The 21,553-nt window shown below is 35.2% G+C and overlaps 1 protein-coding gene across 5 annotated transcripts in view; it reads left to right on the top strand.

Annotated features, from left to right (window-relative positions):
• The window catches only part of LOC135711313 (ethanolaminephosphotransferase 1), a 37,079-nt gene that overhangs the window by 3,004 nt on the left and 12,522 nt on the right, over nucleotides 1-21,553 (top strand). For 3 of the 5 annotated variants that reach the window (XR_010518476.1, XM_065234130.1, XM_065234106.1), the window contains exons 2-3: nucleotides 9,047-9,603; nucleotides 21,296-21,548. Coding sequence is in view for 4 of the 5 variants with exons in the window: in XM_065234130.1 (XP_065090202.1) it covers nucleotides 9,547-9,603; nucleotides 21,296-21,548 (310 nt within the window). In the remaining variant the exon portion in view is untranslated. Of the gene's footprint in view, nucleotides 1-8,630; nucleotides 8,650-9,046; nucleotides 9,604-21,295; nucleotides 21,549-21,553 lie in introns of those variants that run through there. The other 2 variants (XM_065234113.1, XM_065234121.1) reach the window with 2 other exon arrangements.

The following is a 21,553-nucleotide window of genomic DNA, read 5'->3' on the forward strand; positions in this document are numbered from 1 at the left end:
TCTCGAAATCCTGATTATCCAGAAGGCCAAGGGCGTCCAAAAAGCGTTGGTTCAGATCTGGTAAATATCACGTCCGTCATGTAACAATGAGAAAACAGGTCCTTTGCTTTCTTGTCATTTTCCAATGATCAAGCACTCGTGAGAATAATTTATATGCGATTTTGACATCAACATTTCTAACTGCTTTAGATTATTTTAAGCAAGCAACCATATGTAATCGGTAGAGTGAATATATTCTCAATATTTCCTTGGTACAAGTAACTTGAATAGCACTAAATGAGCTAGTAATTACGATGATCACAACACTGTCACGTTCAGTCATGACAAAAAATTCGATGAGGTTTTGAAGATAATCTCTATCATCGTTTTCTCATCCGATGATAGTGACAGAAGTATCTCTGTAAAAAAGCGCGTGAGATCTTTCATTGAAGATGACATTTTCCAGCCCTGGTTAGGTTCGAAATTCCGACACTACATGGTACTAGGCGCATGTAAAATTGAACATTTTTGAATTTATTTTATCTCGTAATCGCGACGAACTATAAAGTTCGAGTCTTAGGCAAAGTTGTTCATAATACCAAGGACGTCCGGAAGATGGTCAGTTTGGAATTCTGTCACTACGTGTAGCTAGTGTGTATGCATAATTGAGCATTTTTGTAATTATTTTATCTCGTGATTTCGACCTGATAGAAAGTTCGAGTCTTCGGCAAAGTTGATCAGAAGGCCATGGTGGAGAGTGCTTAATTCGTTTTTGAATTATGTCAATACGTGGTGCTAGTATGCATGCAAAAATGTGAAATGTACCGGATCTGAGAAGTTTGAAATCACTTGAATATGAAGTGACCCGGAAATGAAAATATAGGAATTACTTGAAAACATTACCAGTCATAAGTATGGAATCGCAAAGAAAAGTATTGCAACACGCACTAGCATGACCCAATTCAATAAAACACAGTACTGAATCACTTCAGGAAAGATCTGAATCACTTCAGATGTGTTCAGGATCATTTAAAAATACTGAATGGCTCAAGGAAAATACTGAATTACTTAAAAAAAAAACGTCCAGAATCACTTCAGGATAGTTTGGAAGTACTGAATCACTGTAGAAATGATTTCAATCATTTCGGTAAACACTGATTCAAAAGAGCATTGAATCACTTCGGAAAGTGTTCAATCGATTCAGCAAAGTTTAGAATCAATTCTGAAAGTACTAAATCTCTTGAGAAATGTTCGGAGTTACTTCGGAAAGTACTGAATTACTTTAGAAATTTTGAAATCACAATTATTCCAAAAAAGTGTATCATCACTTCCGCAAATACTGCATAACTTTGGAAAGCACTGAATCGTTTCAGAAGAGTTTAGAGTTAGTTCAGAAAGAACTGAATCACTTCAGAAAAGTTCAGAGTCACTTCGGAAGGTACTGAATCACTTCATCACTGAATAATTTCGTAAAGAACTGAAACATTTAAGAAATGTTTGGAATCACTACACATATTTACTACCGCTCTTTGCATGTCGGTCCCAAAGCAATTTTTATCAAAACTGAGTTTTACAATGCAAATGGTAGCTGATCACCCATATTTTCATAATACTGGATGAACTCATAAACTTTGATCTGAAAAAGTTTGGAAAGACAGCCAAATTGGTTGTCTCATCACATAAGAAGCAATGGTACGAATCAATGCGATTTTCTCGGCTTGCTGATTTTTGCCATGGGACCGACATGCGAAGAGCGGCAGTTTAGTACTGAATAAATTCAAAAAAGGTCGGAATCACTTCGGAAAGTACTGAGTCACTTCAGTAAAGATCGGAACTGCTCCGGAAAGTACTGATTCAATTAATGAAAGTACAGATTCAATTAATTATACATGCTCACTAGCGCCACGTATTGACAGAAATCCGAACCAATGTTCACCTTCCGAACGTCTTTGGTTTTCTGACCTACTTTAGTGAAGACTCCTATCCTAAGTAACCAAAAGTTCTGATAAAAGGCTCAGCTTGGTTGAAGGTGGTGTATAGAATTCTAAGCAGCCTCATTTTTAAGTCGTTATAAGAACTTAAAAGTTCCGGTACCATAATTGAAGAGCATTCTAAGCAGCCTCTGGCGGAACTTGAACGGAACTTTTAGAAAATAAATTAAAAAAAGTTTTTTGTCCTATATTTAGTTCGCACTTTTATGAAAGTTATTTCTAAAGGCAGGTATTAATGTGTATTGATTTATTAGTATAAGTAGTAGCTGTTTGAAGAATTAAACTCAGTCCTTCTGCATGAGAGCCCCAGCACAAACCGCTACGTCATCTGAGATATATGAAAGTGAGCTGTTGTCCCGCCTACTGTTGGAGTTTTCAGTGCCAGCTAACTGACTTGAATACGAAACACAACACCTTGATGAATTTTAAATTGGTGTTTTCCCACATGGTATTCCATCACACTTGTGGCGCAGTGGTTAGCAATCGTAGATCGCATGCCGAATACACGGGTTCGAAACCAGAAAATTAATTTTTAATTTGTTTATGTTTGGATAGAATGTTGCATAAATATAAGAATTATGATTAATTTGGGCCACTGATCATTTCATATTTACGTACATTAAATTTTGTTACTAATAAAGACTTGTGTGGATTGCTTCATGTGGCTTGAAATTTCTGTCGGAGCTTTATTTGAACTTTATGGAACTTGAAAGTTCTGTCGGAACTTTATTTGAACTTTATGGAACTTGAAAGTTCTGTCGGCACTTTATTTGAACTTTATGGAACTTGAAAGTTCTGTCGGGTCTTTATTCGAACTTGATGGAACTGGAAAGTTCTGTCGGAACTTTATTTGAACTTTATGGAACTTGAAGGTTCGGTCGGAACTTTATGGAACTTGGAAGTGATTTTAATCGTTGAATGCGGAACTTTTGGTTACTTGAGTCGACCTTTCTAAGTGGTCGGAATCACGAGATAACACAAATTCGTAAATGCTATATTTTGCATCTACACGAACACCATGCAGCGACTGAGTTCCGAACTAAACTTTCTTTCTTTCAAACTTCCTTGGCCTTCTGAACAATTTTGCTCAAGACATCACCTTTCCAAATAATCTGGATTTCGAGATATAGCATTTTTAGGCGATGCTAAACTTTTCAAAGTGATGCAATATTCAATTGAGTGTTGCAATACTTTTCTGATCTATTCCATACGTATGACTGGTAGTGTAATTTTGTTTAAATTTATTTTTCAAACCTGCTTTTATTTAAACGCACATTTAAATGAATACCTAAATCACTTTACGACTGATCATGCTTACAAATTTGTTAATAGAAGTGTTGATAACAATTTTCATCATTTTCCCAAATATCAGTGGAGCTTTGGAGTGTTGGCTGACTAAAAACAAATGAGTTGACTTATAATGTTATAATGCGTTGGAAAACACACACACTTAATTCAAAAATTCACCGAACGTAAACATGACTGAAATCTGACAATCTTCAGCAACATAATAGCATAGCATTTTATCTGTCAAACTTTCATAGCGAATCAAAACAAATATCAGGGGAAACATGTCAGAAAGGTCTAACTCGAAACGTGAACAATGACTTGGATCGTCGGTTTCTTACAAATGACAACACACTCACTCAAACTAACTGAATCATCTGACAGAGAAATGTTCGTTCTATGAGCTGGTGTAGTCAGATTCCGTGGGTGTGTGGTCATTCAAAGAAATCGATGTTCAAAGTCATTGTTTACGTTTCGAGTTATACCCTTCTGACATGTTTCCCCTGACATAGTGTAGTACTAAAATTTCGACTAGAATGGGCTACGTTAATCGATTTGCTTGGGACCAATAGGCTAGTCAAGTAGTGAGCCAATTTAAAATCGTTAGTTTTCACCGGTTTCTAATAGGTTCGTGACTCAAGAGCTGCATGCAAGAAACAGATTACCAATATATTAATGCGAAATGCTCCGTAGGTTTCCTTCCACCTGGTTGCTCCATCTTATTCCAACCCCAAAGTATTGCAATCCTAGATTCTCACCTACATACGTAAAAAAATGTGAAAAGGCCTTGGGTATTTTTTGTTATATGTAGGCCTACTTTTTGTAAATCATAGTTCACCAACTTGGGCAGCATTTCTCAATATTATGAATATCACAACTCTACCCAAGAAAACCTCTCCCTAGGATGCTCTATTAATAATTTAAAATTAAGTGCATTCTTGGCGGTCGGAACAAGAACTAAACAGAAACCTTAAAAAGTTCGTTCCTTTGTAAACCGAGCGACATTGTCGAAAACCGTAGAGGTGTAGAAAATATGCCCACGGCTCTAGAGTTTTTGGCCACGCTACCGGCCTAACTGCCCTAATTTTTTTTCTGTAATCTGTAATTTCATATAATCAACTTGAATGATTTATTGTTTTCAAAGCTTTAGTGATCGATACAAATACGAAATTAACCAACGATTAATTTCATATTATTAAGAAGGATATGATTGCTGTCTCTAAGCCGCAGGCCATCTTCAAATGGGGGGCCCAGGCTTTGGCCCACCATCGCCCTACCGTTAATATGGCACTGTTTATGGCTTCACCAGGAAGTGTCTTTCAATTATTATTTTTTTGGCTTCCTCTCGGAAGATTTTTCTGACTTTCTCCAGAAGCTTGTTCCAAACTACCCCGGGAAACTTTATTTTGCATCTCGATGAAGTTTCTTCAAATTTCCACGCGTAGTTTTTTAAGGTTTTTTTTTCTAAAAGCTGGAAGTGTTATCCGAATTTCCAGGAAGTTTTTTTGCATTTTCTCCGAAAATTCTTCTGACTTGTTCTGGTACATTCTACCAAATTCCTTTACGTTTCATTTAACTTTGATTTACGGCTTAGCGACTTTGCACTTGCAGTCAATTTAATTGTTTATGAGAAAGTTTTGACATACTGAGAGGTAAGCACATATCATCGGTAAGAGACGTGTGTGTGTGAGAAAATTTGCGAAAAAATCTAAGGGCACCGGTGGGATTCGAACCCACAATTGCCATTCAGTACACGGGTGCATTGACAATTATGCAACGGTGGACCTATGGTCTACGGATGTATTTGGCTAATCACATTTGAGTTTCGAATCCGTTTCCCACCCTAGTCTTTTTGTGCAAGCGTTCTCTGATACACAACAATCGTCTGTCGTCACGATGCACGGGATTCGCCACCGGTGCCCTTAGATTTTTTCGCAAATTTTCTCACACACACGTCTCTTACCGATGATATGTGCTTACCTCTCAGTATGTTCAAACTTTCTCATAAATGTTTCATTTAACTTTTCCCGGAAGTTTCCGTCAAACGGTTCAGGATTTTTTTTCCAGACTTCACTGTAATATTTTTCTATCAATCCTCCGGATGTTTCTTCACCTTCCTCTAGAATTGTCTTGACAGGTTTTCAGGTTGCCCTCGGATAGTTTTTTTTCTTGGCATCCTCGGGGAAGCTTCAACTGAGTCCAACTTCCATTTTCAAGATGCTGTTTGAAATGTGAAGTTAAAATGGCATCTTCTAAAAGATCTGCTGTTAATAATCCAATTATAAACATATTCATTCTTCAAAGATCTTCAAAAGTCTTTACAAAATATGAAATGTTTTCAAAGTGTCTGCACTGACAAAAAAGTCTTGACAGGAATTCAAACCTACCAAGTGACACATTAAATCACTTGAAAATTCAAAAAATAAGATCATCGATGATCATGTTACATGCCCGGGACCACATTGGATAGGTTCCGGATGTTCATCAAATTCTCAATAACAAAAGAGAACATAGGGGCATAAGGGAAATGGCTCTAATGTTGGCCTATGGATCTAAGATTGGGCCCATCGTTAAAATTTTTGCATTGGGACGGTATTAATGGATATTTTTGGTTGCTATTGAAAATTTAGTCGCTTGCTGAATTTATGTATGGGCCCAAATTAGGGGGTTTTAGGCCAACATTACATCCATTTCCCCTAGTCGTCGTGATTATGAGTGCTCATGACTGCTTTAATCACGAATGGAAGTGTTCTAGATGCCCACAGGCCAATGAGTATCTCGTTAAATTCAGATTATATTTTGGAAATCGCTTCATGGTTGCTGATTTTTTGTTAGGAAAGTTATTTAATTTTTTGATTATTTTTAAAACAGAGCTTCCGCTTAGGTAATTATTATTGTAAAGCATGACCCACTTAGTAATGGAACAACATTAGTTCGGTCTATTTCGGATTTGAATTAAGGAATTTGAAAACGGTTTTCACTCAAGTGCATACTATTTCTTATGTTATACTAGCTGAGTGTGCTCGGGATTCAATATTAGCTTGAGTTTAAGCGCCAATTAAAAAACGCATGTACGCAGCCCCCCCTCTTATCTAAGGGGCTACCCCCTATGACCTCCACACGCCAAATTTGGTTCCATTTGCTTGATTAGTTCTCGAGTTATGCAGAAATTTCTGTTTCATTTGTATGGGAGCCCCCCTTTACAGAGGGGGAGGGGTCTCGAACCATCATAAGAACCTTTCCTTGCCCCAAAAACCCCTGCATACAAATTTTCACGCCGATCGGTTCAGTAGTTTCCGAGTCTATAAGGGTCAGACAGACAGACAGAAATTCATTTTTATATATATAGATTATTTAAGAAAAAATACTAAACCAATTAATCGAACTTTTCACAAGTGGCGCACAGTGGTTTTGGCGATTTTATCCCACCAATTTTTCATCTGAGCTGCTGTTTTGATGACTGTACCTTTTACCTTCAGTTTCCTCATCTTCTTAATTGTCCAGACGATTTCAATGGGCCTGAGCTGGAGGCAATTGGGTGAATTGAGGGTTTTCGGAACAAACTGGACTCCGTTGTCATTGTGCTATTGTTGTTCTTCTCGGCTATAGTGACAACTCGCATAATCCGGCCAAAATGTCACCGGACCATCATGTGACCGGATGAAGGGCAGAATCCGCTTCTGGAGACATTCGGTTTTGTAAATTTCATTTTCTCAGTGACGAAAACCTTTGGCTTCTGGTCGAAGCTGCATATTCCCTGCCAGGTCATTTATTTGCGTGCTAGTTTATCCGCAAAAACAAATTTGAACCTGCCAGGGACACCTCCTCGAGCCTTTGTAAAATTTTGGTCCTGGAAGCTGTTCGAAGTCTGATTTTACATAGATTTCATCGTCCATAAGTATTAGAGTGATGCAAAATTTTAAATTTTCGCTCCACAATACTTAAACGATTCCGGATCCTGACTAACCTCTCAAAATTTGAACCCATTTGGTGAGAAACTGATATGGCACAAACCATTTGAAGTTTGTATGGGAATTACTATGGTAAAACCAAGATTTTTGTTCATGTCTATCTAATAATTCACCATATCGGTCTGCTTCAAAAGCTTTCAACTTAACTTGTAGGAAATTTTCCCAGCTACAACTTTGCTGAAGACCACTTTTTGATTAAATACAAGGATCGAAAGTTATTAATGGTTCAATGCACTGATGTCTTATGATCATGCTCAATCAACTGCTCAGTAGGCAACATTGGTGTTTCTGGGGCGTTGAATAGGACACAAAAATTATGGCTACTATGTCACACTGTAAAATACAGTGTTGCCTACAGAGCAGCTGCTTGATCATGTCATAAGTTTACCAATCGCTTAAATAATTAATAACTATTTCCTGTCTCGTTTAACATAGAAACGATCTTCTGCAAAGTTGTAGCTGAGAAAATTTTCTATAAGAATAGCTATCGAGCTGTTTTGCAGCTCAATATAGAAAAAGACTAGAAGACAATGAACAAAAAGTTGAGATTTCCCATAGTAATTTACAAGTAAACTTCAAATGGTTTGTGCGAAGTCTGTTTCTAACCAAATGAGATGAAACTTTTGGAGGCTAATCACGACCCGATTTGAAACCATTTAAGCACTGTGGAGCGAAAAAGTCAAATTTTGCATCAGTCTAATAAGTATGCACCCACCGGACTTGGTCAGCAGGTTGTCGTACAGCTTTCGAGCACGGGTTCTAGCTACGGTATTCTGCTTGAGTGATCGATTTGGTTGCCTACTGACGCGGGATGCCTTCGCGGTAACGAATTCACTGCACTGTACTACGGGCAGCATCATACATTTTAGTCAAACCGCGATCGGACATACTTGGGTTGCTTCTGATGGACCTCACTTCCCTGAAAGTTTTGAGCACGCGCAAAAATTCAACATTTTAGCCAGCTTGGACGCGGACCACGATGGATTTTCCAGGTGACTGCGCACGAATTTTTTCTACGCTCCTCTTGCATGGTGACTGTCTCAAAACAAGAGCGTTTTATGAACTTAAAAAATACGCTGTTATTGTTATTGTTGTTGTCAACAAATAGACGTCACAATCATCCGTCCACTAGGAGCGCTGTGATAAGCAAAAGAGTTTGTTCCATTACTAAGTAGGCCTTGATTTACTGGAGTTGGTGGGTATATTTCAGTCACGTAAATTACAATTTGCACAGCTCTAATGATGCAATTCATTCGAATATATTGAGAAATAAGTAGATAATACCACGATTAGCTCAAGTATGCCATTCGACCCCACCGTTCCCTAAGCACCCTAAGACGTTGATTGCTTAATTCGAGCTGTTATCGACCTGGATTATCGTGATAAAGTTCTTAAAATAGTAACCACGCGTTGCGCTCCAGGTACACGATTAAAAAAAAAACCTTGCTGCTCCGTGCCTCAAAGCTACGAAGGAAAAACAAATCATACGATTTGTTTATCAAAAATTTGTAATATGATTGAAGACTGCTATTCGTTTGGTGAGCCACCCGCACTGCTGTATTGGTGGGAGAGTTTAAAACGCATTCCAATGTATGTTCAAGTCAACCCTTCAGCAAAACATCCCATCAGTCATATAAGATCACCGGTTCAGATATGATCTGAGACGAGTTGCTTCACTATTCGTATGTATACGTATACGGACATTTAAAGAAGTAGCATTTATCTGGTAGTTCGTGGCTAGTATCAATCGTGGAATTAATGTGTAGTACCTCGGCTGCCTCTACCTTTATAACGACAACGTTGAATCTCTCCACACAGGAACAATACAATTAAGGTCACCGACAGCAGCTCGTTCGGAAGAATAGTCGAACAACCTACTCATAGTTTAGAGGCGCAACTTGTAATCTCACATTGTTTTGAAATTTAAGCGGAACCAAGGCATGAGGTGATATGTGCCGTATTCTTATCAATGATCACCATATGACGAAAGTGAAGTGAAACGACAATTCCAACAACCCCGGTCGTCGGTAATCGAAGACTTATTTGTATGTGCCTGCTTTTAGTGAACTGTGTAGAAGCGGAGAAGAAGTTGTAATCTTCCTCGAGTGAAGTGTAATGGTTCAGCACATCTTACCGCCGTGGTGGTCAACGGTGGCATTACATACGGCCCCAGTAGATTAGTGGTGTGCGTTCAGGAAGGACCTCTTTCAGTGTTGCTGCGTAAACGAACGCGGACGGACCGCGTGGTGATCTCGACATTTTCAAATCGGTCTATTCTACAATCGACAAGTAGAAACTGCAGAGCACAAGCATTCACGATGCTGGGAATCAAATATCTCAACGAAGCCCACCTGAAGGGCTTCGAACGGTACAAAGTAAGTATCCATTCCTGCCTTGATATCACAATGTGAGAATCCGAAGCGCAAATATAGTGTTTATCCCCGGGCAAGTTCTCAACGACAGCATTTGAAAACACAATACAGCAGTTTAGTACAGACCGATGCAACAGCTCAGGTTTGGGTTAGGTGTCTTGTCATTTGTAATGCATGGAGTTGGTTTAATTGTGTGCACATTAGGGTGGATCAAGTTTATCTGGTGGATCATAAACCCCTGCTCTTTCGATTTGTATTGCGGTCCCCAACAACTGTGCCAAATTTGAACGGCGTTGGTTGTTATCTGGATTTGTGGAAGAACTGAAAATTTTGAATGGGAAAATGTGTTTGAAACGGAATGAAACTATTCATTTGCTTGTTAAAAATTCACACATTGCTTAATTGCCCAACACTGAGACTTAGATTGAACAAACTATGTTGTAGAACAATTTTGTTGATGACCGTAAATCGATTGGAATTCTGTGCAAAAAACGTGTCACCAAGTGCTCCGCGAATACCTGTAGACGTGGTTTTCAACGCTTGTACGTTCTTCATTGTGCGATTTTATAAGCAGAAGTAGCTATATTGAGCTAGGTTGTATATTTGACCCACCCTAGTTCACATACAGAAACAAGTGAGTCTGTATAGCGTTGATAAGCAATTTGAGCTTTCCGAAGTGTTGTGTTGCCGGCAATAAGAATACTACATTACATAGTGTATACAAAGCAAAGGTTTCGAAATGCCAAGTGCTTATTCTTTAAAGTTAGAGGCACCGAGTCCTACTCTAAATCAATGGAAAAATTACCTTTGGCTGGTTAATAGATAGTCCAATCATGTGTAGAGTAATAGCCCCCAGCATCCAGAGAGGCACATGTAATCGTTACATATCACTGAGAATTTTCTCATAGAAAACATGGAATTCAGTTCAATTACACATGATTTATCAATTGCGGAAAATTTAATAGGGGAAAAGTTGGCTTCGGCAATACCTTAACCTATTATCGTCAGGGGGTAAACAAAGTCCTAGAGCACTTAAATTTGGCCAATAGTTGTTCTGAAACACAATGTATCCACATGCTAAAATTGAGTTCTCAAGGACGTTGTTTACCCCCTGACGATAATAGGTTAAGGTATTGCCGAAGCCAACTTTTCCCCTATTACAGAGGATGTCGACTACCAGAAAAAAATCAGGGAATTCAATTGATGCAGTGGCGTCGCGAAACCTCACTTTTTACCTGGTCAACAACTTTGAAAATGTTATTTAGCGTCATGTTCAAATCAGTTTCAAAAGGCACAGAATATTCTAGTTTCACTGATTCACAGCAAAAAAATAATTTTGATATCACATCAAAGTGGATGCACTTCAATCGTGTCATACATTAATACAGTGCATGAACTGAAATTACGCTGCTTTTACAACATTTGTTTATTTTTGTGGCAATACAAATTACATTAGATTTTCGACATGATTGAAGTGCATCCTCTTGAATGTAATATTAAAATTTATTTTTTGCTGTATTTGTATCCATTGGAACCAATATTGCTTTATTTGTTTACGTTTTGCGTGTTGTCGAACAGGTAGATTGAGGTTAGGGTGGCACCACTGAATTGTTGAGCTTAAAAATCAGAGAATACATGTAGAAAGGAATACCGACTTCGGTAATTTTTACCGCATTTTCAACAGCTGAACAGTTCGGTAAAAATCAGACATTTTAATGAAATAGTTTTAAGGCTTCAAAACAAGGAAAATTTCATCACAATTGCAAGACTCAACTATTAAAACAAGGCTGACTAATTAAAATTTAGTGAAACAGCTTTTGAAATTAGGATAATAAGTCGGTAATAATGTGCAAGTGTGAATATCAGGGAATTTCTATAAAAATCAGGGGAATATTTCATAGGCATGGACAATCATTTGCATTCATTTCGTGCATTCATCTACATTCATTTGCCTCTAACTTTTTTTTTGAACAGCATTTCGCAAAATGTTGTATAGAACTTCTGTAGGTTTTGGTATTAACTACAACTTTTGTTAACAACTCAAATTTGCATCTCTTATGCATGACGAACCAGAGCGAACAAAAGCCACTACTGATTTTCAGTGAATGTATTTTACATTCACTGAAAAACAGTAACAAGTTCTGCTAAAGTTGTAGCTAATAACAAAACCTACAAAAGCTCTATACATCATTTTGCGCAATGCTGTTGATGAAAAAAGTTAAAGGCAAATGAATGTAAATGAATGTATGAAATGAATGCAAATGATATTCCATGCCTGTCCCCTCCCATTAGTTAAAATTATAATTGATCTCGCTAGTCTTATACAATTTATTTGATCAATGTAGTTTGATGAAATTTGATGATAAATCAAACATTAAATAGATTTGCAAGCATAGTTACTCCAATAATGAAGAATTTTTGCAAGATGAACAGGTTACTCAAGTAAAGGACAAATCGGGATTGAAGTAGTTGTTTACAAAAGCAGTTGCGCCCAAATCCCAAATCAGTCAGGATTTTTGATAGTCAAGCTTAAAGCTACTTTCACTCCTAAGAGAACAAATCAAGCGGAACAATGTATTAGATCCTAAGTAACAATGACAGCTTCTCTTCGTCGACTTTCTCTTTTCATGCTCACAGTCATGTTAAAACATTTTCAGCTATTTTCAGCACACAGATCGATGAAAGAAGCTATTATCTAGCTTCTTATACTACAAATACGAAAAGAAACGGTTCTGTACAAAAGTTATTAACGAAAGAGAAAACCTATGAAGAGAATCAATCAATGTTATTTAGGATTTAATGCGTTGTTCAGCTTGAAATATGTTAAATCTAGACTAATATTTGAAAGGGGCGGAATTCCAAAATCACCATATCAAGAAAACCGCTTCCGAATTTTGATGATCTAAAAAATAATCCCATTTCACATGACTTCCCATTTAATCATCATACACGCCCTGATATTTTCTTACATGTTGTTACCCCCCGGATCTTCCACTCTTTGAACTGCCAACACTGGTGATGCCCTTTGAACTGCCAACACTCGGTATTTTTGTTTCTTCTTTCGCCTGTGGAATTACGTAGGCATCCAAATTATCTTTATCCATTATCCAATCTATCATTGGTTATTATCCCTTATTCATAGCCGGATAATTAGCCGGTGTCGGTGTGGTGTAGTTGTAAACGTGACTGCTTTCTCACCCCAATGGGTCTGGGTTAAATCCCAGCCGAGGTCGGTGGGATTTTTCTGAGGCATGAAAATCTCTGGTCACGTCTTCCTTCGGAAGGGAAGTACAGCCGTTAGTCCCGGCCCAATATGTGTTTGAATGGGTGCGATATCCTACGCAGGTGTGGAAGCTGCCTTCCTGCACATTCGATTGCCGTCAATGGATGGCGATCGATGTATGTAGGTGATTGACACTAGATGGTGGAACAGAGACCGACGTTAAGTAAGGGACAGAAATATCCGGATAATTGTGAAACGGATCAAAATCCGAGGTCAAATTATCCGGATGGAAAAAAAAATGATAGAGATATAATATCCAGTAGTTTTCTTTCCGGATAGTATCTGCACAGTGTCAGTTACCGATAGGGATGGCATCCGCATGTAGTAATAAATTGATATTTTATATTAAGCGAAAATAAAATTCACGAGGCCATTATGGAATCTAAGATGACGGCCATCGGGTTCAGAAAAAGTGTCAAATACCCAACAATAAGGGTATGTTCGGAACGGTGACGACCGGTACATGCCGAAAATCGATGCCTGACGTTATTTTGTAATGCAAGATGACGGAAAACGGATTCCAAAAAAGTTTCAAATACCCTACCCATATTGTAGGGTATTTTACACTTTGTCTGAACCCAATGACCGCCATCTTGGATTCCAAAATGGCATCGGACATCGATTTTCGGCATCTGCGCGTCGACCCCGTTCCGAAAATACCCATATTGTAGAGAATCTGCCACTTTTTATGGAAGCGGAAGCCGCCATTTTTTATTTTTCCTTTATTTACGACACTTTCAGCCTTAGGCGAAAGCCGCCATCTTTGATTTCAAGATGGCGTTAGACATCGATTCCCGGCCTCTAAACATCACCCCGTTTCCAAAAATAGCTACACACTTAGAAATACCTAATCTTACACGTGACGGAATCCATCTTTGACATAAAGGATGAGACGTAAACAAACAAGTTATTTAAAATTAAGCGCTCCGAGACTGAAAAGTTCGAAAGTACGTTTGATTGAGCTGAATTTCGCGTCTATTGTGACTCAATTTTATGACAAAATTGACGCTCGTATATGTCAGTCTCAGAGCACCTAATTTTACATCAATTTTTCTAAGTGTGTATATAGATGCGTATTTGACAGTATTTCCTACTATTTATGGCGTCGGATATCAATTTTCGGCCTCTAAACATCACCCCGTTTCCAAAAATAGCCATATTGATGGGTAGTTGACAGTATTTCACACTATTGATAAAACCGGAAGCCACCATTTTGGATTTCAAAATGGCGTCGGACATCAATAAATGAAATAAATGAAGAAATGGAATTGAAATAAATGAAATAAATTAAATAAATGAAATAAATAAAATAAATGAAATTAATGAATTAAATAAAATAAATTAAATAAATGACATAAATTAAATAAATGAAATAAATGAAAAATATGAAATAAATCAAATAAATGAAATAAATTTAAAAAAATAACATAAATAAAATAATTGAAATAAATTAAATAAATGAAATAAATGAAATAAATGAAATAAATGAAATAAATTAATAAAATGAAATAAATTAAATAAATTAAAGAAATGAACTAAGTGAAATAAATGATATAAATGAAACAAATTAAATAACTTGAATAAATGAAATAAATGCAATAAATGAAATAAATGAAATAAATGCAATAAATGTAATAAATGAAATAAATGAAATTAATGAAATAAATGAAATTAATGAAATAAATTAAATAAATCAAATAAATGACATAAATTAAATAAATGAAAACAAATAAAAAAGTTAAAAAAATTAAATGAATAAAATAAATAAAATAAATGAAATATATATATAAAAAAAATGAAAAAAAAATAAATGAAATAATTGAAATAAATGAAATTAATTAAATAAATGAAATTTATGAAATAAATGAAATAAATGAAATAAATGATAAATAAAATAATTGAAAAAAATAAAAAAAATAAAAATAAATGAAATAAATGCAATAAATAAAATAAATAAAGTTAATGAAAAGGTCGACATTAGAGCCATTTCCCCAACAGGAAAGGAATGAAATAAATTAAATAAATGAAATAATTGAAATAAATCAAATAAATGAAATAAATGAAATAAATGAAATAAATGTAATGAATGAAATAAATGAAATAAATGAAATAAATAAAATAAATGAAATAAATGAAATAAATGAAATAAATGAAATAAATGAAATAAATGAAATAAATGAAATAAATGAAATAAATGAAATAAATGAAATAAATGAAATAAATGAAATAAATGAAATAAATGAAATAAATGAAAAATATGAAATAAATCAAATAAAGGAAATAAATGAAATAAATGCCATAAAGGAAATAAATGAAATAAATGAAATATATGAAATAAATGAAATAAATTAAATGAATAAAATAAATTTAATAAAATAAATTAAATGATTGAGGGGGCGACCCCGGCGTAGTGGTTAGCATCCATACCTCTCACGCCAAAGTCACGAGTTCAAATCTCACCCCCGGACAAGTCACGAATGACCCAAGAGCGTTAAAGTGACTATAATAAAAAAAAAAAAAAAAAAAAAAAAAATTAAATGATTGAAATAAATTAAATAAATTAAATAAATGAAATAAATGAAATAAATTAAAGAAATGAACTTAGTAAATTACTTGAATAAATGAAATAAACGAAATAAAAAAAAATAAATGAAATACATGAAATAAATGAAACAAATGAAATAAATGAAATAAATGAAATAAAAGAAATAAATAATGTAAATAAAATAATTGAAATAAACAAAAAAAACAAATAATTATTTCAAGTAAATGACAAGGCCGACATTAGAGCCATTTCCCCTACATGAAAGGAATGATATAAATGAAATGAATGAAATAAATGAAATAATTGAAATAAATCAAATAAATGAAATAAATTTAAAAAAAAATAAATGAAATAAATGAAAAAATTAAATAAATTAAATTAATAAAAAATGAAATAAATGAAATAAATGAAAAAAATGAAAAAAATGAAATAAATGAAATAAACGAAATAAATCAAATAAATGAAATAAATGAAAGAAATGACATAAAGGAAATAAATGAAATAAATGAAATAAATCAAATATATGAAATAAATGAAATAAATTTAATGAATAAAATAAATTAAATGATTGAAATAAATTAAATAAATGAAATAAGTGAAATAAATTAGATTAATGCAATAAATGAAATAAATTAAATAATTTAAATGAATTAAATAAATGAAATTAACGAAATAAATTAAATAAATTAAGTCAATTAAAGTAATGAAATAAATGAAATAGGTGAAATAAATTAGATAAATAAAAACTTCTCACTGCGAACACAGATGCATGTAAAATTCAATGCAAATTAATGGATTATTAAATACTTTCACGTAAAATTTAAGTTGTACACTGACGTCTTTTTTTACACGGTTTTTTTACGCGGTTTTTTTTACACGGTTTTTTTACACGGTTTTCCACGATTTACACGGTACGTTTTTAACGATTTCTCGACAACGATACAACCTATCGACTTGATTCCAATCACAATTTCAAGCTATAGGTAATCGAATGGCATACTTAAAAAAAAAATCACAATTTTTGGTGTAAATACAGAAATTTTTAAAATATATCTATATGGACCATATCATGCTTTAATTACAAATGGCATCAAAATCCGATTTTTTTTTTAAACATTTAAGCATGTGAAAAATCAAAATCTCGTAGGTTTTTTTTTTACACGGTTTTTTTTTACACGGTACGTATCCCCCGTGTAAAAAAGACCTGAGTGTATTGCTGTATGTTTCAACTAAGCCTTAATCTGCCAAAAATTTACAAAATGTTTGCTGTGTTGTCATGACCAGGGTTTAGGGTGATAGATCTGAAACCGTAACGCACCACGAAGAGGTGATCTATCCGCGATACGGGGAAATTTGATTGGAAACTTTAATCGCCTGAAAGGTCAAGTTTAAGTTCCCTTTACTGATCCTCTGATCCTGGTGATCCTGGTGTTCACTAAAAGATCCCAGATTACTGTACCTGCACAGGAATAACTTCTTAAATTCACGTGTAGCACATCCCAACAAACATTGGAAGCGAAACAAGAGTTTATTCAGTCAACAATATGCGTCTACAGCTAAAAAAAATGCTTATTCAGCCTTTAATCAGCTTGAATTGTTTGTTGAGATTGATTTACTTTCTGGCTTTAGTTGAAACATACAGTATTAAAATGATAATTTTACATGAAAGTATATAATAATACATTCATTTGCATAACATTGTACATCTATGTGTGTTTTAACATGGAAGTCAAAAGATCAATTGTATTGACATTGGTTTCATTAATTAATTGAGATTCGGATCGTTAAACGTATAATTTTATATTTAAAAACTTACTCCAGTTGTTAGTTGAAAAATTACTAAATATTATTATCTGTGTGGTACAGCCTTGACTTCTAATCCTGTAAATGTGTGAGTAGACCCACCATCTAGCATGCTACCAACCAGAGAACACCCAGTTCCGGTTTATGGCGTCAATGGAATTGAATAGCCGACCCCTCTCATAGGTCGTGGATTATAATCAGTGAACTTCTAACCCCTTCCCGTGGATCGCCTTTTGTTACACAGCGAATCGGTTATTATTTATTTGTGTATAAGTACGTGATTGAATCAATTTACATTCAGCGAACTAAATGTACAGTACCGGACAAAAGTATATAACTTCGCGATTGTTTTTCGCTGATAAAATAGATCAAAACTTCGTGACTTTTTCGGATGTCTATGAAATGTTCTAAGCATATATATTGTAGAAGACACCCAGATAACAACTTGATGCTTAACAAGTGTTGTTCAATCGATTTTAATTTAGTCTTAGTTTGAATAATTTTTAAACATAGACCACGTTAACCTTTTTTCAGCTTTTAAACATCTAAATCTGGTGATTTTAATCAGCCAAAAGCGTAAAAGTTATAAATTATAAGTTTTCTAAGGCATTAAATAACAGTCTTTTCCAACCCTTGTTCAGCCTTCTAGTTTTATTTAGAAAAAAAAAAATAATTGAAAACCGCTTCATATATTATATATTTTATGGGACTGCAACAAGGTGCTGACTAACTACACGCAGAAAAAAATATTTTAACCGTAATAATATTTGACGTAAAATTAATAAGAATTTCATTTTGTTTTGGCTGCAAAAAGAAATCATTATTGTTTCAACAATCCAGTATTTTTGTTTCTAAAAACCTATGGATTGTTAAATCCAAAAGAAAATCTTTTAGAATTTACAAGAGCTTTCATGGTTTTGACGTAAGCTGTCAAATTTATCAGCTGGGTCAACAACAAAAATATGTTTGTTTTTAAAAGATATTTCTTGTTGATTCAATCATATTTATTTTATAAAGTCTGACAATTCGCGCAGTAGAAATAAAAATATTTTTATTGATGCAAGAATAATATGGAAATTTTTTATGTTTTGTTTTCTTTTTGAAACAAACAGAATTGTAATTGAATTTCTGAGGCATAAAATAAAAGCCCCCGGTTCATGAGTTGATGGGTCGATATGTAGTAGACTGATGCAAATTTTGACATTTTCGCTCCACAGTGCTCATACGGTTCCAAATCGGGTCCTGATTAGTCTCCCAAAATTTTAACTCATTTGCAAAGAAACTGACTTGGCACAAACCATTTGAAGTTTATATGGAAATTACTATGGGAAATCAAAACTTTTTGTTCATTGTCTTCTTACCTTTTTCCATATTGCACTGTTCAAAAATTCAAAAGCTATACTTATGGAAAATTTTCTCAGCTTCAACTTAGCAGAATATAGTTGTTGAGCCAAACGTCAAATAAAATAGTTATTAATTGTTTAAGAGATTGATAATCTTATGCATGATCAAGCAGCTATTTTGTGAGCAACACTGTATCTTGCAGTGTGGCATAGTAGCCATGATTTTTGTGCTCTATTCCAAGCGCCAGAAACACCAATGTTGCCTGCTGAACAGTTGATTGAGCATAATCGTAAGACATTAGTGGCTTGAATTATTGATAACTTTTGATGCTTACATTATATTGAAAAGTGGTTTAGGACATAGTTGTAGCTGAGAAAATTTTCTACAAGTTCAGTTATCATTTTTTAAAGCAAAGCGACATGGTAAATTGTTAGATGGATATGAACAAAATATTTGGTTTTCCAATAGTAATTTCCATATAAACTTCAAATGGTTTGTGCCAAGTCAGTTTATTATCGAGTGAGTTCAAATTTTGGGAGACTAATCAGGACCCGATTTGGAACCGTTTGAGCACTGTGGAGCGAAAATGTCAAAATTTGCATCAGTCTAATATGTAGGGTCCAGATGTGGGAGCTGCCTTTCTGGCGTCGGGAGCAAACAGAAAAATTGATTATATTTATCAACTGCAGCTCGAATTGCAGCATACTTACTTACCTCAAGTCTCAAGATTTTCGAAAATCTTGCACTTATTTCCCGAAATTCACAATTAAAAACAATACTTACGAGGAAAGCGGAAGTATTGTTATTGTTTACATTTTTGTCCGGGTGAAAATGAGGGAATGGTTGGTAGTTATTTTTGCTTTCATGGCCTAGAGACACAGCAAATAAATGCTAAATTAAAATTAACTATTGTTGCCTTAATAATAGAATATTGTTATTTTTACAATAGTTGCAGTTGAAAAGTAGCTGATTAAAACGAAAAGAATCCTATTTCGAATTTATATGAATAAGTATTATTGAAACAACAAAATGCAATATAATTTCAACCGGAATTGTTTGCTTAAATACAATTAAAGTTTTTTTGGTTCAATGCAAACAATTTTCTGTCCGTGTAATTGGATGGCCATAAATCATACCTACTGGACCACTTAAGCATATGTGTGGCAAAAGGTATGATCATTAACTTGAAACACGTCAAATTTAAGTTGAATAACAGCAACCGGAAGAGTATTATACACCAATGCAGAATTGTAAACAACAACTGGTGACAGTAAAACATTCCTCTCATTTCAAGTGTAGTTAACACAATGTGGACGACACAAGTGCGCGATTTATTTCGATCGTCATGTGGGAGCTAACGGCGAAGGTGGTGTAGTGGTAAGCGTGATTACCTCTCACCCCAGCAGGCCTGGGTTCAATCCCAGTCGGCGCCGCCGGGATGTTCTGAGGCATAACATCTCTGATCACGCCTTCCTTCGGATGGGAAGTAAAGCCGTTGGCCCCCGGTTCATGAGTTGATGGGTCGATAGGTAGGGTCCAGGTGTGGGAGCTGCCTTCCTGGCACGTCGGTAGCATTGGTGCTCAGCACGGAAAACAAGATCGACGGAAAAAAAAAAAAAAAAAAAAAAAATGTGGGAGCTGTTTTAGTGCCATAAATGAGTTATATTTTTGGAATTCTGTCAGAAAATTCAGTGCAATATAGCAGTCAAAACACAGAAATACAAATCTTAATGCTTCCAATGTCGTCGCAGCGCACTTCTACCTGGGGCTATTCCTAAAATGCTCCTCTACCTTGTCTCTACTGCTGCCGCTGCTTGGGATTAGAAAGATAGGCAGTGAATTTAGAAGAACTAAAATGCCGGAAATGCAACGAGTGACACTGACTACATTTAACAAATCAGGCTATCAAAATATTTGTAGTGCATTGCTGATTTGTGGAGTAATGTTAAGCTAAAATAAAGCTTGTTCAATCTTTAGATCAGCTAACTTATTGAGGTTGAATTATGGGGATACAATTAGCTTCACGCACTACTAATCAACTATATATTCAGCCTGCTGTTAATCAGTTTTGTACACCTTAAATCAACCAATAATCAGCTTCTGTTCTTACTGATCAGCTTGAATTGTTACTTGGGCACCTACTTCCTAATTAATCAGGGTTTTGAAAAACAGCTCATAGTCTGAATAGGTGGCTTAAATGACCACTAGCACCGCCTAGTGACCAAATTCTGATCTTATTTGTTCAGAATCCGGCAGTCTTTTATCACCCGATCTAGTTTGTCGAAGACAGCAACAAATTCTTACAGATTTAACCAATTACAAAAAAGTACCGATAAATCTCAAATACTTGATCAATACAGAAGCCAAGATTTGAAAAAAAAAATCATGGCACCCGAAAAAAACAAATTACAACTAGAGCAAAAATTCGCATAGTTATATACTTATGTCCGTTACTGTATGATCGCGTGTTCTTACTCCTCTATAGTCGACATAAATAGGCGTTTAACTGGATTGAATGACAACTGATAGGAGAAGTGGAAGGAAAATAATTCATTTCTGCGCCTTGTGTATGGTCGGCCGGCAGCTGATGGAAGCGATGACCCGAGCAAATTCCATGCCGTGAACTTTCCCTTTTTATAATCCCACGATAAGACTATTTTTGCGCCTCTCTGGTGGTAAAATATAACTTTTTTTTATAATGTGTTTTATTTTCTTTGCAGTACAGCTGCGTCGACACCAGCATACTCAGCGTCCATGTGATGCACCCATTCTGGAACTGGCTGGTACAATTCTGCCCCAGATGGATCGCCCCGAATCTGCTCACATTCTCCGGATTCATGCTCACGGTGATCACTTTCTTCCTGATAGGTTACTTCGACTTTGGATTCACGGTTGCTACCATAACTCCAAACCCAATTCCCGGTTGGGTTTGGATAGTGGCAGCAATTAGCATATTTGTAGCATATACGTTAGGTGAG

Source organism: Ochlerotatus camptorhynchus, unplaced genomic scaffold, assembly GCF_037179485.1.
Source record: "Ochlerotatus camptorhynchus isolate MF236.1 unplaced genomic scaffold, CSIRO-AGI_Acam_v1.1 ptg000037l, whole genome shotgun sequence".
Classification (NCBI taxonomy): domain Eukaryota; kingdom Metazoa; phylum Arthropoda; class Insecta; order Diptera; family Culicidae; genus Ochlerotatus; species Ochlerotatus camptorhynchus.